Source organism: Urocitellus parryii, chromosome 1 (genome assembly GCF_045843805.1).
Source record: "Urocitellus parryii isolate mUroPar1 chromosome 1, mUroPar1.hap1, whole genome shotgun sequence".
NCBI lineage: Eukaryota > Metazoa > Chordata > Mammalia > Rodentia > Sciuridae > Urocitellus > Urocitellus parryii.
Window position 1 is genome coordinate 127,560,535 of NC_135531.1, and position 19,405 is coordinate 127,579,939.

The 19,405-nt window shown below is 35.6% G+C and overlaps 1 protein-coding gene across 6 annotated transcripts in view; it reads right to left on the bottom strand.

The window, feature by feature from the left end:
* Nsd1 (nuclear receptor binding SET domain protein 1) overlaps positions 1–19,405 on the bottom strand; it is a 142,425-nt gene that overhangs the window by 16,007 nt on the left and 107,013 nt on the right. For all 6 annotated transcript variants that reach the window (XM_026398225.2, XM_026398227.2, XM_026398223.2 and 3 more), the window contains 5 exons: positions 18,558–18,737; positions 11,564–11,720; positions 9,253–9,458; positions 6,426–6,538; positions 1,976–2,245 (listed from right to left, as the gene is read on the bottom strand). In XM_026398225.2, the coding sequence (XP_026254010.2) occupies positions 1,976–2,245; positions 6,426–6,538; positions 9,253–9,458; positions 11,564–11,720; positions 18,558–18,737 (926 nt within the window). The remainder of the gene's footprint in view (positions 1–1,975; positions 2,246–6,425; positions 6,539–9,252; positions 9,459–11,563; positions 11,721–18,557; positions 18,738–19,405) is intronic.

Consider the following 19,405-nt stretch of genomic DNA (forward strand, 5'->3'; position numbering starts at 1 on the left):
TACAACAAGAAACAGTTTCTGACTTAACAGCAAAAGTATGCCAGTATTCACATGAAGGCATAACATTTTAAAAATTAAGGAAGTATCAGAATATCCAATTCAGATTTTGTGCATAATATTATATGCATATAATTAGTTACCTTGTGATTTTTCAACTATTTGATTCTCATCCCCACTACTGCTACCAGCAGTAGGATTAGGATACAATGAACATCAAAGATCCACCAGTTAAGAAAGAAAGGAAAAATCCCTTTATCTGCCAGAGCCTGAAAGTCAGTTTCTCTAAATTATGTTCCTGTTCCTTGGAGCTCACAATGCCTACTATCTCTCCATACTTTACAACACTGTCTTCCCTATACTATAATCATACTGGTTTTCACACATGATGTCAACTTACTTGCAGGTCTTTAATGCTAACCAACAATTACTTACATCATCTTCGAAGTTTTGACTTAAATATTCTGAGACAAGCTAGTTTCATGTCTTCTGTTATAAGTCTCTAGAATCCTGTTTTTCATATTGAACAGACCATGTTTCCCTATTTATTATTATATCACAAAAGGATCTGACAACAGTAAATATGAGAAATGATGAAATATACCAATGTATATTTACTGTCATTCTTAGAAACATCAATAAAATTATTCAGAAACTATAACCAGAAAAAGGCTTACTTTCCTAATGTCATATACATTTTATTTTATAGCAAGCCTATAAAATATTATCTGTTCATTAGGAAACTGTGGATCTTTCCAGGCACATATGTGCATACCTGTAATCTCAGTGACACAGGAGGACGACAAGTTCAATAACCGCCTCAGGCAATTTAGGAAGACCCTAACTTGGAACTAAAAAAATGAAAAGGGCTAGGGATAAAACTCAATGGTAGAACTCCACTGGGTTCAATCCTAATACCATCAAAAAAGAAATTTGCAGATCCCTCCAAGCTTCAAGTGAAAGATGTTACTCTTTTTCATTTAGAAAAGGTCAAATCCTCTGCTTCATGGTTTTTTTGGTTGTTATTCTTGTTTTGGTACTAGGAATTGAATCCAGGGGTGCTTTAGCACTGAACCATCGCCCCCTTTTTTTATATTTTATTTAGAGATAAGGTCTCACTAAATTGCTAGGGCCTTGCAGAGTTGCTGAGGTTGGCTTTGAACTTGTGCTCCTCCTGCCTCAGCCTCCTTAGCTGCTGGGATTATAGGCTCTGTCAGTCTGCCGGAATTTTGCTTCATGTTTTATGAAGCTACTATTCTGCCTTCCAACAAAATACTGTATTTTATTAAAAGGTGATTAGCCAGGTGTGGTGGCACAGGCCTGCAATCCCAGCAACTAAGGAGACCAGGGTAGAAAGATTGTAAGTTCAAGGCCAGCCTCATAAAATTAGTGAGACCCTGCCTCAATATAAAAACTAAGAAGGGCTAAGGATATAGCTCAGAGGTAAAGCACTCTTGGTTCAATCCCCAGTATCAACAACAACAAAAAAAGGTGATTAAATATCTCTATCATGTGCTCATTTTCCTTCCTTCACTTAAGGATCCTATGAATTTCCTTCTTTTTTTCTCACATTCTGCTATTTAGTGAACACGATCAACACAGGACTTTAAGCAGGGCGCAGTGGCACATGCCAGTAATCTCAGCAACTCAGCAGGCTCATGAAGAAGGAATTCAGTTCAAGACTAGTTTCAGCAACATAGTGAGACCCTCAGCCCCCCAAAAAAAAGGCTGGGGTGTTAAATACACCCTGGGGTCCAATTTCCAGAACCAAAAGGGAGGGGAAAAAATTTCAGAAGACTGGAGGATAATTATCCATCTTCAAACCTCTAAATTCTAGGAGTTAGCAATAATAAAAGTTAATCCTCAAACTATAACCTATGTTATTTTACTATGATAAAAAATCACATGAATGTGAGAATTTTAATCAAGCAATAAAAAAGAAAAGAAAAAGCTGATCATTAAGAAGAGATTTCTTCACCTTTTTAATATCTGTTTTTGTCCGAAGTCCCCAGCCCCTCTGTAATGTGCGGAAAATTTCAACCTCTGGATACTGGCGCTTGCTGAAGCACTGATTTTGACAACGCCCTCCAGCAGGACATACTGTAGGGTGACACTCATAAAGCAGCATGCGGTTGATGCACTCAGAGTCTATCCCACAGGGGTTCTCATCAGTAGCTTTACAGTTGCAACGGGGAATTTCCGACAAGTCCGCAGTAAAGATCTGTACCCTGCCAATAGGACGGTTAACCTGGAGAAAGCAGCACATAGTATTATCAGGCAAAAGAACATAAAAGAACAGAAGACCTGTATAAGGCAAATTTACACTTCCCCCATATTTATTATTGGTACATTATGGTTGTACATAATGGCAACACTGGAAATTTTTTCTCCGTTAAGTTGTGCACCACATTTTACATAATTTTACTGATTTTTTAAAATTTGTTACCAGGGACACTTAATCCTGAGCACTACCCCAGCCAGTTTTTGTGATTTTACCTTGAAACAGGGTCTTGCTAAGTTGCTTAGAGCCTTGTTGAGTTCTGAGGCTGGCTTTGAACTTGTGATCTTCCTGATTCAGCCTACCTAGCTGCTAGGACTGTGATGACAGGTGTTCGCAATGTGCCCAGCTACATCATTTTAAACAATCAAGATTTATTTAAGCAGTTTGATATAAAGTGTTAAAATTGATATATAAAACATGACTCTCACAAAAATTTTTTAAAAATTAGATAAAAATAGCCACTATTCTGAAATGTAAAACTTTTGGTTTGAAAACATTTTTGAGTAATTTGGTTTCTTACACATGAAGAAGTAGAATATTAAACTTTAAATATTAAATATTCTTAATATTGAATATTAAGAAGTAAAATATTGGGCTAGGGATGTGGCTCAAGCGGTAGCACGCTCGCTTGGCATGCGTGCAGCCCGGGTTCAATCCTCAGCACCACATACAAACAAAGATGTTGTGCCTGACAATAACTAAAAATAAATAAATAAATATTAAGATTCTAAAAAAAAAAAAGAAGTAAAATATTAAACTATTGTAATTTGAAAAATTTTAAAAGGAAAACAGCACTGTTATTCATATTTTCATGTACAGTACTTGTTCTAGTACTGAAAATTACATTAAAGGTGAGAAAACCCATCAAGATCAAAAAGCTGCTGTGATATCAAAGCCATTCATGAGTTTTTATAGATAACAGCATTAACAATACTGAGAAAAAAACAGATATTTCAAAAGAGATGAATTTGTTCATTAGAAGTCTCCCCTGGTTGCTATTACTTCAGTGGGAATAATCAAATTGAGTCTTCAAAGAGAGCCCATACATAAAATTTGACTAGTCAGGAGTTGTATGGTTTTATAAATTACTTTGCCTATGAGACTATTTTAAGAATAGGATCAGGACACAGCCCAGCAGCCTCTTAAACAAGGCAAATATTATAATTCTCTTCCTTCTTGATGTCTTTTATGATATCTGCAATACCAATTATTCTAGATTACTAACTCCAGTTAATCTAAATTATTACTGGGGCTGAGGACATATCAGTGGTAGAGCATTTCCCTAGAACCACCAAAAATAAATATCTTAAAAATAAAGTTATTTAGGCATAGTGGTTCATGCCTGTAATCCCAGCAAACAGGGAGAATGAGGAGGAAGATCACAAGTTCAAAGCCAGCCCCAGAAACCTAGTGAGACCAAGGCAACTTAATAAGACCCTGTGTCTGTCTGTCTGTCTGTCTGTCTGTCTCTCTCTCTCTCTCTCTCTTTTGCACACAAACAAATAAATAAATAGTATTGGGGAAGTAGCTCAATGGTTAAACATTCCTGAGTTGTTCCCCAGTATCAATTGAACAATCATCAAGTAAGCAAATAAATGGTTTCTATTACTTAAAAATCACTTCTGTCCTCTAAATTCCAAAATGCTGTCATTTCCACAAGTTTATCTCTTATTCTTTACACTATTATAAAAACTACAGCCTGTCAAGAAATATATTCTCCTCAAACTATCTGTATGAAAACTAAAAAGGACATACATCTTTGCCATATCCAAGGTCAGCCAACCAAACCACAAGTCCATAAATAGGGTATATGAACATTTACTTGTAATCTTTATCTGATGCCACACCACCACCACTTTCAAAGATTTACACACTCATATAAATATATTTCAGGTATTGTGAGTAGGCCACAGGTCTCTGACACAGAGCTCAACTCTTGTCACTGTAGTACAAAAACAGCCATGATATAAACAAAGATAGCTATGATACAATAAAACTTTAATTCATAAACATTGAAAGTTGAATATAATCCTTGTATATCGTGAAATATTACCTTTATTTTTCCTTCAACCATTAAAAAAATTTCAAAATTCTGGCTAGCTCATTGGCATTAAATAATACATAGGCAGCAGATCAGATTTGAACTATCAAGGGATTTGCTAACACCTGCTCTATATTTTTTTGCTGAAAATATGTCTGTTTAAATTTTAAAGAGCAGAGGGAAGGAACTGGTCTCTAAATTCTAGGGTGAGATCACTCAAAGAAAGTTCCTTCCTCAATATCCAGGCTCAATATAGTAGATGTGCTACTCTGAAATGCCTAGAACTGTGTGAACAGGATTACCAAATGACTTTCCTTTTTCTGAGGCCTAACTACACTTGTGTTATTTTTTCACATACAGTGATTCCACTGAACTCTTGGTGTATTTCCAGGATCTATTATGAGACATTTATAAGTTTTAAGTTTCTTAAGTAGTTTTAATTATTTGCCAGGATTGACATTTTATGATTTTTACTCCTTAAAATAGATTCTTCAAAGTTCAGAAAGAAAATACTCGTTTTACTACATCTTCTTTCAAGAACTATTTTAAAAAAATGGAAGTGCTATCTCTATAATCCACTAAAAAAGGGTTGCCAGACTTAGCAAATAAAAATCCAGGACATTAAGTTAAATTTGAATTTTGATAAATAATAGTTCTTTAAGTCCTACAAAATATTTTGGACATACATAAACACACTGAACTCTATAAAGAGATTAGCATACTTTGGAAACTTAAAAAATAAAAAGTAAAAAAAAAAAAAAGACAAGACATGCAAATGACACTTTTCTATGGACAAACAAGATATAGGGTTCTATGGGCTGGGGCTGTAGCTCAGTGGTAGGGCACCTGCATCACACCTGTGAGGCACTGGGTTCGATCCTCAGCACCACATAAAAATAAAAACACTGTGTCCATCTGTAACTAAGGAAAAAAAAAATAGAAAGGAAAATAAATAAGTTCCTTATCCAGAAATAAATATCCTGGGTGGTGAACTCATTTTGATAATATGGTTAAAAAGTATTCTTTCATGTATTATGATGTGTGAATATTTTAAAGCACTTACCTGATTAAAAAAAAAAAAGATTTGTAAACAGTATTTGAGAAAATACTAAAACAATTTTTTTGGCATTATGGTATTGAACAAAGAGGCCCTTTAACACCGAACCATATCCTCAGCCCTCTAAATTTTTTGAGTCAGGGTCTCCCAAAGTGGCTGAAGGCCTTGAAAAGCTGCTGAGGCTGGCCATGAACTTGTGACCCTCCTGTTTCAGTTACTGGGATTACAGGTGTACACCATTATGCCCAGCATAAATACTAAAATTTCTAATAAACTTCTTTCTTTCTTTTTTGGTATCAGGGATTGAACCCAGGGGCACTATATTCTCAACCCTTTCTAAAAGTATTTAAATAAAACATTTTTATTTATGAGACAGGGTTTTGCTGAGTTATTAAGGGCCTTGCCAAGTTGCTGAGGCTGACTTTGAATTTGTGATCCTGTTGCCTCAGCCTCCAAGCCCCTGGGATTATAGGTGTGCACCATTAAGCCTGACTCTCTAAAATATTTCTTCTTCAGAGTTATTGTTGTCTTTTAATTATGCATATAAATAACTTCATATATTAAATAATACAGAAGGTCCTCTGAACACAGATGATAGTGATGGCTATTTTGTCAGGCAGACTGAGGGTTAGAAATACCCAATATTAATTCTTCTGACCATGCTGGTCACCTAAAATGTTTTCAGGGTCAGTTATTACCAAGAAGACGTACCATAAGTATTATGCATACAATCTCAGGAATATACATAAATCACGGCTGTTTGGTCTCCTTCAAACAGGAATATGTGAATATAATCTATTCCCACTTATATGTGAGAATTTCCAAGAAAAAAAAAAGATTGCTTCAATAAACAGTTGATTTTTTAAAAAACTGCATACATTGTACTAGAAATGTGACTCTGGTACTTGTTCCTTCTTTTAATCTGCCTCTGGCTTCATAACAACTATACTTATGCTTTCAATTCTTAGCATGATGAGATGGGAATAAGGAATAAGGCAAGCTATACAGTGGGTCTTCTAGAGGTAGTCTCCGAGGATTTTTTTTCTTACCTTTATGTGTTTATAAGGCGGTGGTTTTTTGTCATTCTTTCGATCTTCCTGCAGCTGTCTTAGCTCTTTCTGGGCTTTTAACTCTTCAAACCTTGCTGCAGCTTCCTGAAGAGCTGAGAAAACACATAGTACAAGTCAGTTAACAATACCTGGGTGGTATTTATTTTGCTTCCCTGTTAATTTGAAGAAATCTATATTTTAGACAAAATGCAACCAACACTACGTATATGGAAAAACTAGAAAAAAATATATATATATATCACAACTATTTCCAAATAGGCTATACAGTCCCTGAGGTATTCAGACATGGCATTAGGACAAAACAAAGTAATTCAAAGTTCTTCTCTTCTAAGTACCTGTCCATCTTTTCTCTGTATTGCTTTTATGATACTGCAGACTGAACCCAGGGTCTCAACACTGTGCCTCCCAAGTACCTGGGATTACAAGCATATGAAACCATACCCACCCCATCCTACTCTTCTAATATTCATTCTGTAAATATCCATCACGAACTCTAATGATAGACAGATCTTCACATCTTATCTACATTCAATTTCAAGTTCTGTCCTTGTAAATGTTTAAAAGTATCTGAAAACCTCAACAAAAGAGATTCTCATTTTTCTCCACTATTGATTCATTATTCCTTATACAGATGAAAAGTTCCAAGAATTCCAACTCTTCCTACGTTTTTCTCTGTAGCTTTCTTTCCCTGTCAATTCTTTGACTCATATGTTCTTCCCTGTCACCATCTAGCAGTACGTTTGTATTACATGAAGTCTGTTAATAGTATAATTATTCATCCTTCCACGTTTGTTATTCAATATATCCTGCTTTGTCTACAACAATGTTTGCCCAGTAACCCATCATCCACTCTACCCTATGAACAATTCTGTTATGGTCTCATCTTTTCTGCCTAGAAACAGTACCCTCACTCATCTTCCTAGCTGTGATCACCCACCATTTGTATTTATATATTTAGAGTTGTAGATAGATAGAATGCCTTTATTTATTTTTATGCAGTGCTATGGATCAAATCCAGTGCCTCACATGTGCTAGGCAATCGCTCTGCCACTGAGCTACAGCCCCAGCCCTATCACTTACCTTTTAACAGTCTCATACTTTGTATCACAGTCTGAAGTTCTTAAAACTCTCTCTCACCATTCAACTTAACTTTCCTTTCAGGCAGCCAGTACAGTGCTCTTTGAACCCTGTACTAAAACTACACCAAATACTTAACCCAACAGGGTAAATTAAATGTGTACTTTCACATATGCTGCCTGTCATACAGCATTTAAGGACATTTAGGTCCTCACAGTCAGTGCAGAAATTAAGAATTTAGATCCTGGATTCCATCTGCTAGCATTAAAATCCTTTTTCTACCACTTACTGACACTGGGACCTTAAGCCAATAATATAACTTTCAGGTGCCTCAGTTTCCAAAATATGCAAAAATCTGGATAGTATATATTCTGCAGGGTTGCCACAGGACCAAAAGCAAAGTAACACTTAGGAAAGTAGCCATCATCCATGGCTTCAAAACTCCAGTACCCGGCTTAGCCATGCCTCACCTTGCTCAGCCAATCAGACATATATCTACTACAGCCATCACTGAACAGTAGTTTGACTGCCAGTATCTATGTCAGATTCCCCCACAAAACACACATTTTTAGAAGACGAGAAACATAGCCAGCCTCTGGTATGCAAAGAAACAGGAACATCTCAAAACCGCAGCAGGCTCAAACTCAGAGCCTTCCTTACATTATACCTTCTCCCATATCCTTGGTGAGGACTACCACTGTGAAGGCCATGATGTTGGTCACAGGTTACTGATGATCTGAGACAGCAAGACTCTAGACTCAAGCTCCTATTAGTATTAGTACTGATACACTTTACTGTATTAGTAATGAATATGGATAGCCCATGCCTCAGGACAGAAATAACATGGCAAACAGGTGAGGAACTACTAAAATAACTGAAAATAACATGAGGCAAACAGAACCTTTATTATACTCATTCCCTGTACACATTACACCCATTCCCTATCCATGAAGGTTCATCTGCTTAGAATCTTGTTGCATCCCACCAGGAAGTTCCATTTACAGCCATATTCATCTCAGTTTGCAGACAAAATCTTCAAATTTAATATTCAAACAGCAAAAGATACATGGCTTTTCAAAGGACAGCTATAGAAAGAATATAATTACCACTGATGTGATTACCAACTACGTGCCCTACAGGTTTACTTTTATCATCCACTGAGTAATCAGAGCAACATTTTCCCTTCATATCATAAGAGAATGCCAAGGCTCACAGTTGTCTTAACCATCTCATAAGTGGTAAAACTACTGCTGCTAATACTAAGGAACCTCTTTTAGCCATAACTGCCCCCACTGCCATCAATACTAGGCTACTTTACAAAAATCAAATGGCTCTATAATTTTAATTCCTTTTATATTTTCTATTGAATATTATTTCCTCTCAAAAAGCTAAAAAGGAAAAAGAAATGAAAACAAAACCATTTGGGGGGTTTGCAAGAGATCCAAGTTTTTGCAAAGCAAACTGCGATGTTTGTTCTATAAAACATACCCGAACTTCATTTCTTGATATGTTGAGAAAACAATCGTTCTTGAGCGACTACAGTAAGGCAAGTTAAGTTAAAATGAGTTATGTCAGTGACTTTCCCTGTCAAATCCTACAGTGACAACCACATAAAACCCCAGAGGTCAATAGAAAGCTGTCAAAAAGAAGAGTTTTGTGAATTTTAAAAACCGCAGATGTTCAGGCAACAGGGGTCTCTGTTGGCCTGAGAAATACAAAGGATAGTTACCTTTTTTATATGTTCCATCCACTCCTTTGCCCATCTTATCCTTGCTGCTCACATCTCCCTCCATGTAAGGAAAGACTCGGGCCTGATGAGTCCACAGATAGTCATTGGACCCAAAGAAGAGCACAGGGAACTCTCCCACATCATGTCTCATCTTATCAATATTGGAAGGAACAGCTCGAGGATGGCAGATCTCAGCTGGCCACCACCTGGGAAAGGTGAAAACAAGGGGAGAAACCTCTAAAAAGCTGCAAGTAATATTAAAAAAAAAAAAAAAAAAAAAAAGTCCTGCTTTAAGACAGGAGTAAGAAAACAACATCTGCCTGACAATATGAAAGTCCAAGCACCTAGAAATCTCTCAAGATCATTAGAACACAAACAAGTATTATGTGCTGGAAGCCTGAACACAAATGCTTACAACTCATATTCATAAACTTCCTGAGACCCAAGTTATTTGATTTGAAGGAGTTTATTAAACAAAGGGGTTGGAGATATAGCTCAGTTGGTTGAATGCTTGCCCTTGCATGCACAAGGCCCTAGGTTCAATCCCCAGCACACACAACCCCCCAAAAAAGAAAGAATACAGAGAAACAAATGTCTATGACTATAATGTTCACTGAATGAAAAACAGGAAAAAAGTTGAATGCTCAAGGGACTGACAATAGTAGTCAAGGGAATGACAATAATACCAAATACAATGACCTTTACAAGGGTAACTTTTCAATAATTAACAGGATACTGAATAATTACATTAAAAAATGGGGGGAAGGAGCCTTACATGAATACTACCACTATAGAGGGACAATTTGGCATTAACTATTAAAAGCTAGACCCCTCTACCAAGATACTTAATCCAGAAGCCCCAAGAAGCTCCATTGCATGGAAATCAAGAAATAGCACTAAAATGAGTATAGGAGAACAGTGAACTGTGAGTAAACTGGAGTATAATAATAACTGCAGTAAATCTCAGGGATCTAAAAATGAAAAAGTAAATACATCAACAATAATTCTTTTAACCCAATACAGTGGTGAATGCCTGTAATCCCAACTACTCAGGAGATTTGTGGCAGGAAGATCACAAGCTTGAGGCCAGCCTCTATTCCAATATAAAATAAAAAGGATGTGTATGGGGGGTAACCTCAGTGGTAGAATACCCCTGAGGGTCAATCCCCAGAACTGGCAGGGTTGGGAAGGAGATTCTTTTTTCTTTTCTTTTTTTTTTTAAAATATTTATTATTTTTTAGGGGGCTGGGGATGTGGCTCAAGCGGTAGCGCGCTCGCCTCGCATGCGTGCGGCCCGGGTTCGATCCTCAGCACCACATACCAACAAAGATGTTGTGTCCGCCGAGAACTAGAAAATAAATATTAAAAAAAAAATTCTCTCTCTCTCTCTCTCTCTCTCTCTCTCTCCTCTCTCACTCTCTCTTTAAAAAAAAAAAATATTTATTATTTTTTAGTTCTCGGCGGACACAACATCTTTTGTTTGTATGTGGTGCTGGGGATCGAACCCGGGCCGCATGCATGCCAGGCGAGCGTGCCACCGCTTAAGCCACATCCCCAGCCCAGGAGATCCTTTATATAAAAGTTTACAACATGTAAAACAAAACATTTGACATGTATCAAACCTATACAACAAGGTAAAGAAATAAAAAACTCAAATTCTTTACTGTTTAGAAAGAATAAGTGCTCCTGTTATTTTTTATTATTAATAAAAATTTTTATTGACATACAAGAACTGTACTCACCCTACTGTGCCCATTCATTATATTTTAAAATCATTCATGTTATATTCTGTGCATTTCAAGTTCAATAAAATAATTTTAAAAAGAAAAAGCAAGGGGCTGGGGGTTGTGACTCAGTTGTAGAGCACTTGCCTGGCATGTGTGAAGCCCTGGATTCAATCCTCAGAGGGAGGGAGGGAGGGAGGGAGGGAGGGAGGGAAGACAGGAAGGCAGGAAATAAGAAAGATTGAGGAAAATTGAAACCTGGGCATAAATTATAAGGATAATTATTTGGTGAGAAGAAGCACTGCTGGGTATTGATGTCTACAAGTAAACATATTAAACCATTAACTCATATTTGTGAGATTATAGGTTTGTTTTTATTAGTGAACTTTCTATAGAGTGCATATAGTCCTATAACTGTATATCATAAGTTAACATTCTTAGAAAGAAAAATTAATTTGGAGGGGAATTGTCTTATTAGGAAAATAATTTTTTAATATCTGAGAGGTCCCAAGAAACAGGTTAGTAAAAACAAAACAAAAACAAACAAACCAAATCACTGAGTCTCATTATCCTTTATGCTTACTCACCTGTATCGTCCAACTTTTACCCACACGATCTCCCTATAGTGTGGCTTTTTGCCTGCCTTACAGTCATTGCAATACCAGTTTCCTTCAGGGATATCAATATTCAGGCATTCACGATGAAAAGCAGCAGGGCAAGAATCACAGCACAGAAGGCTGCCTCCTGCAGAAATTAAAAAAAAAAAAAAAAAAAATCAAAACCAAAACGTGCATTTATCTTCAAGGCTGAATACAAATACCCAGCTCAAACAGCTTTTACTTGGCTCCTAACCAATTATTTACCAGCCTAGTCAAGGGCTTAATAATTTAATAAATGACCCTGAAACACTTTTCTACAAGAATATTCCCATTCTAATATTTCTAAGCTCCCCTTGCAGAAAGAATATAAGTGCTCCTGTTAGTTTGTTAGATTAATAGATAATAAACATGAGATCTTATTGGCCATGAGGTAAAAGGTAAACATGAATGTCGTATGTAGCTATATATATATAAATATTCTTTAACCTCTCTAGAAGACAACACATCAAATAAAGGAAATAACTACCACACACAATGATCATGTTAAAAAAAAAAATACTAGTTTAATGGGGCTGGACTTCCAGCTCTAAGACCACATGACCTTGGAGAATTTACTTAAAACACACACACACACACACACACACATTTAGTTGCAGATGGACAGAATACCTTTATTTAATTTTTTTTTTAATGTGGTGCTGAGGATCAAACCCACTGCCTCACAATGCTAAGCAAGCACTCTACCACTAAGCCACAACCCCAGCCCAAAGGGGAATTCATTTTGTTTACTGAGCTGTAATTTCCTTAATGGTAAGGTATTTTCTAAAATGAACAAAAACTTTATGTGTTTGAGAACTAAACCAGGTAATAAATCACCTAGCAGTATGTGACAGATGTGTAAACTTTAATATATAACATGGAGATCCATTATATTAAATGTAATTATCAAACAAATTATATCACACACACACACACATTTTGTGTAATATGTAAGTAATATCATGAAATAATAAGGACTGTAATCTGTAAATCCAGACATCTGCCACTATAGTATCTTTAAATTTCGCTGGTAACAATAAACCATAGGTACAATTGTGGTTTACTGCCTCAATTTCAGTTTATTTACCCCTCCATCAAAATTTTCAGAAACCAGGCTAATTATTCATATATATTAGTAGTAATAACACTTACTTCTTTAAAGATTATGTACTAAAAATGTTCCATAATGTATGTATTTGATTCTGAAATCCACATGCTTGAGAATTACAAATTAGACATTTCAGGTAAGGGAGATTATTGGGGTGGGGGTGATGCTGTGGATAGAACTCAGGGCCTCAAGCATGGTAGGTGAATGCTCTACCACTGAACCATGTACACTTAGTCCAGGAAGATTCATATTTAAGGAATACAACAATTTTAATACCTGCCAGATAAAACTCTTAGCCTAAAGGGTTAGTGAGGGGTAAACCTTTGGCAAGGAATATACCAAGTTTATCCATTCTAACTGTGCCATTTTATATCATTAAAATCTTCCTAAAAACTTGATTTTGTGGCACTTTCCCTACATAATTTCTTGCCATGGTAACTTTATCGTTTCTTTAAATTATCCAGATCACACTGTTACAGATCACGTACAAAATGGAATTTTTCCCAGGTCTTCCAATGAGGGAATAATATGAAAAGAAATCTGAAGTGAAGAAAAAAAAAATAGTGAATAATGGCCAACAGATAGAGATGTGGGAAAATGCTGGAAAGCACATAAGTTTTGAACAAAAGGACAAAATAGGATGAGCTGAGGGAGAACCTGAAGGAGGAAACCAACAGTATGAGTGTGAACAGATGGATTTGAGCTCAGCAGGAAAGTTTATCTGGTGGGAGTGAAAGAGATAAACAGGAGGGAGGGACAGAGGGAGGGGGAGAGAGAGACAAGCAGAAAGAACAAGAAAAACCTTACGAACTATCAAAAGCAAATAAAATATGGGAAAAGTGATATTTAATGGTAGAGGTCAAGAGAGAAAATGAAGTTTAAACATACTGCTGAAATCTAAGGTCTGTTTTCTTTTAGATTTATTATCCTTACACTCCTGGATAAGCATCTCACCTTCAGTTCTCTCCTTTGCACAAGGGGTAAGGGTGATGGGGAATGTTGAAACTATTCATTTCATAATTTGTAACATCAGCATCATCATTTCTCAGGCTTTTGGGCCTCAGATTTTACACCCTTGAATTATATAGAAGGCCAAGATATTTTGTTTATGTGAGAGACAATGAAGATGATACACACAGACACACATACATATTGAGATATTTGCCAAGTAAAAATTAAAACTAAGAAATATTTTAAATATTAACTTAAACAAATCCATTATGATATTATGAAAAACATTTAAATAAAAACATTTTTTCTGAAATTAAAAATACTGAGAAAAAATATTATTTTACATTTTTTTGCAAATATATTTAACTGCGCTGTGTTGCATATATTGTTTGGTTGATGTACATGATGAAAATTAGGTTTCTTGGAGATATATAGTTGAATTAGAGTATTTTACTGTCCAAACAGATTCCATTCAACAATTGTGGATAATACACTAAACACCATAGGCATTTTGGTAGTTGTGACGTGGAATCTGAAAGCATATTAACAAACTCTTGTTGCTATTATACTAAAATTCATCAATCTATCTTATAATTTGAAAGGATTTTCTATTTATGTATGCCTTCTAATACATGGGTTGATTACATGAAAAATACTAGTTGAGTCATATATGTCTTCTAAATGTTGACCTATTTCGTATATATTACTAAAGTATCCCATTTTTTTTAGTATCACTATGATCTCATCAGTAAGTACTAAGATGTTCAAGGATATAGATGATAATTTTTTAAAATATATTTTTTAATTGGACACAAAGCCTTTATTTTACTTATTTTTATGTGGTGCTGAGGATCGAACCCAGCACCTCGCACATGTTAGGCGAGCACTCTACTGCTGAGCCACAACCCCAGCCCCCTGATAATTTTGTCAGTAATTCTTAAAACTAAAAATGATGTTTCATAAGTAATAAACATAATTAAGCTGGATGTGGTGGCACACGTGTGAAATCCCAGTAACTGGGAGCTGAGGCAGGAGGATGGCAAGTTTGAGGATAGCGTCAGCAATTTATTGAGGCCAAAGTAACTTGAATCCTGTCTCAAAATAAAGAAAAAGGGTTATGTACGTAGTTCAGTGACAAAGTGTCCCTAGGTTCAATATCCTGCTCCCTTGCCACAAAAATAAAGCTTGAAACTGAGGTACATGATTGCTTTAACTCAAGACAACTATTATTATGCCACAGAACTGCTTAATGTATACTTCCTATCCCACCACACAGAACACTAAAACAATGTTTATTTTATGTTCGGAATTTAATAAAATTTAAAAATTTTTCTTAATTATCAAAGAAATCTTGAAAATTTATCAACATTCCAGCAATTTCACCCACCATTGGTTTATACTATCTGGCGGCAAATATAAAATGAAGTACAAAAGGCAAGTAGCAATCTTGATATTATTATGGACTACACTTGAGACTTGTTGCTCCAGCTGTCAGAAGTTTCCTTGGAAATTCAGTAATCATTACTAGATCTGAAACTATCTCATGAATTTCATCCCATAGTGGAATTAAAAAGTCTAAGGCTGGGTCTGGGGTTATGGCTCAGTGGTAGAGTACATGCCTAGCATGCGTAAGGCACTGGGTTCAATCTCCAACACCACATGAAAATAAACAAATAAAATAAAGGTATTGTGTCCATCCACAACTAAAAGAAAAAAAAATTAAAAAAAAAAAGTCTAAAGCTGAAACTTTCATCTTCCTATGTCCAAGAAACACAGGTGGTAAAATGATACAGACTTCATCATTTATCAGAAGACAATTTCATAAGGAGTATGTTTACAAGGAATAGGTTATTAGTCAAACAAAAAAGGATGTAGTACATAATAAAATTTTATGTGTAACAATCACAAAACTAAAGCATCTTAAAAAAAAATCTGTGCAACTGTCTTTTTATGTTAAGAGATTCATATTATATATTCATTCCCGTATTTCCACAATACACACATATGTATGTAAAAAATACCAAATTTACCCCATAAATATAGTTATTATGTCAGTTGAAAATAAAATATTTTAAAAAATCCCTATACCAAAATTTTATTTCATACGAATATAATCGTACTAAACACTATTTTATTTGTTCCACATTAGAACCACAGTTTGAGGCTACAAATGACTATTCTGATGAAACTCCTTTCTGTAGGTTTCTTTTCCTTAAATTATCTATCAGGTTACATAAATTTCAAGGGCAGAAAACAGGGAAGGAGGAAGATCAGGAAGGGGAAAAAAAGAAAAATGCCCAAACAGATAACATAAAGCAGTTGTATAATTATTTGGGTAAGGAGGACTTTAACACTATTTAGAATATCTAAATTTCTTGAAAGGGATATAATGTCTTCTCCATCAGATGTAATAGAATTCTTTGGAATTCCATAAAAAATTAGACTCTAGTTCTTTGGTTAGAGAGCATATACATCTGGGAAAAAGCAGGTAAAGTAGCAATGAAAAGTTTTTAGGAGAAAATCAAACAGTAAGGCAGACTGAGAAAGAAGTCAGTCCCAAATAAATGCAAAAAGTTAAAATAAGACCGGGGATCATTTAAACTTATTTTCTCATTGACCAAGGGATACAACCACGTTTTCATTTAATCTATACTATTATAATATGACCATTTCCTAAGGAATGGGGACTGTATTTTATAAACAGGAATCCCAGTCATTCCAAGTCTTCATAAAGCAATATGCCCCCAGGAGAAAAGTCAGAATTCAAACTTTAGTTTTTAGATTCCAAGTATACTGTTCATTTTATTGCTTCTGTTGAACCATTTTAAAATCAGTCTCTCTGAACATTCCTAAGCAGCAAAGTTTTCACGGTCAATAAGCAGATATTCAAAAAAGTAAAGTTAGAGAAATTGTTTTTTAAAAAACTAACCAAGAAAATTCAGCCAACCTGAAAATGAATGAAAAAAAACTAGATGAGTTTTCCACAACCAGAGATAGTGCAGCAATGTTTACAAATATATCCAAATCTTGTGTTCTGTAATAACCCAAGATATCATTCTATCTCAAGCAGACCACTATGTTCTTGAAAATTACTCGTAGAAGTTCAGGCAACCAAGACAAAAATCAAAATGTGAAATTCAGACCTATAAAAACCAGTTGATATATCAGTTTTAAATTTAAAATTTTTAAAATATAAAATAGCAAAAATTAGGTGACGACAGATGGAAAGGAAATAAACAGGAAAGAAATTGTGAGATGACTAATATACTCTCTGAAAGAGAATTACTTTAAAAATTGGTGTGGGTCAGTGGGGTTTTCCAAAATTATAAGATTTATTTATTTTTTCTTTTTTTCTTTTTAGAAAGAGAGTGAGAGAGGAGAGAGAGAGAGAGAGAGAGAGAGAGAGAGAGAGAGAGAGAGCGCGCGCGCGAGAGAGAGAGAGAGAGAGAGAGAGAGAGAATTTTTAATATTTATTGTTTAGTTCTCGGCGGACACAACATCTTTCTTGGTATGTGGTGCTGAGGATCCAACCCGGGCCGCACGCATGCCAGGCAAGCGCGCTACCGCTTGAGCCACATCCCCAGCCCATAAGATTTATTTTATCTTCACCTTACAAGATCTTTTGAGAATATAAAGATATATTTATCTAAAGAAATCATAAATTCCTTCACTGTTTTTTCCTTTAAATTCAAATGAAATTGGGCTGGGGATGTGGCTCAAGCAGTAGCGTGCTTGCCTGGCAAGCGTGCGGCCCGGGTTCGATCCTCAGCACCACATACAAAAAAAGATGTTATGTCTGCTGAGAACTAAAAAAATAAATAAATAAATAAAATCTTAAAGAAAAAAAAATTCAAATGAAATTGACTTAAAAAAATATATGATACCATTAACTGGAATTGTTTCTGTCAAGATATCTATCCTTCTTTCTGCTGATGCACATAAATGTCTAAAGCAATACCATTCAATAGTAAGCAACATTGGTCTCCCCCTGTGCATGATAGAATCTGGGGTGATTACCCCCTACTTTTCTTACTGCCTCAACATATTAACAAAAACATACAATATTCAAAATAAAAAATTAAAAACTTTTAAGCCATGCACAGTAGTACACACACCTGTAATCCCAGCAGCTGGGAGGCTGAGAAAAGACAATCACAACCTCAGCAATTTAAGGAGACTTTTGACACAAAAATAAAGGTGGGTGTGGTGACATTTGCCTGTGATGCCATTGATGTGGAAGGCTGAGGCAGGAGGATCACTACTTCAAAGCCCATCTCAGAAAATTAGCGAGGCCCTAAGCAACTTTTTAAGTTCCTATCTCAAAATAACAAATTAAATGGGGGCTGTGGTTGTAGCTTAGTGTAGAACACCTTCTGAATGTGTGAGGCTCTGGGTTTGATCCTCAGCACCATTTATATGTCAGTTGACAACTTTTAAAAAATTAAAATTAATAAATAAATAATAAAAAGGGCTAGGGAGGGGCTGGGGTTATGGTTCAATTGTACAGCGTTTGTCTGGCACATGCAGGGCGCTGGGTTCAATCCTCAGCACCACATAATAATAAAATAAAGATACTGTGTCCAATAAAAACTTAAAAAAAAATCGAAAAAGTGGGGGGCTAGGGATGTAGTTCAGTGGTAAAGTACCTCTGAGTTCAGTCCCTAGTACTAAAAACAAATTAGTAAATAAACAAACAAAAATAAATAAATATCTCCCTACTAGGCAACACCACCAAGTTTTTAAAGTTCTGCTATTATCATTAATTTGGGGCACTGTCTCCTAATATTTCTTCCAGTGGCAATGTGAGGGAAATTATTTTTGTTCCAATTAAAACACAGGATTAATACCCCTTTAGAGCACTCAAATAACAAAAAGTCATCTTACCTTCTGAGCATACAAAACACCAGCTGACATTAACATGCTCATGATTTCGACAGCCCCGCCTAGGGGTAAAGTGATTAGGGCAGATGATACTATTAGATGCAAGGATCTTTGACCCAGCAGCCAGACAAAAATCATTAGCATGGTATGCCACAGGGCAGCGGACACAGCGCATCAGACGACCTAAACAGGAAAACCAGGGAAGAACGAAAGAAAAACAGATTAAATACTAAGAACAATGTGAATTATTCAGTCTATTTGCTACCATTGAAAAAATGTCAGAAAACAAATTAAGACCCACTAAGACAATAAATCCTAAATGTACAATCAGCCATGAAAAAAACTATGATGGACCCTCAATGCTGTATCCAAAGAAGTCAGATCCCATAACTTTAAACAAGTCTACCTCACCAAAGAAAGCTCTACCCAGTCACTAACTGACTTTTAGAAATCCTGGAATCTGCCTTAGACTAAATAAATGGGATAGACTGATAGGACAGCAATGATTACATGGGTACTCTGTGGTTAGTCTTCCAAGTAAATGCACCCCTATCCAACTCTTCCAAATGAAATACATCCAGTAACATACTTCAACAACTAAAACCTATCAATAAATGCAATCTACACAATTAAAACAATTGAAAAGAAGACAGTTAAACATAACTGAATGCAGTAACTAGTGAATGCAGTCGGGAACTATATCTCATATTCAATGCAAATATGTAAAACTACCATATAATGACAAAGGCTACAGAACACAACCTGATGATGAGAAACTAACCTATTCCTCTTCTATTCTCTCTAACTCTGCCTAACTTAAGAGATAACAGATACGTTTCAGATTGCATTCC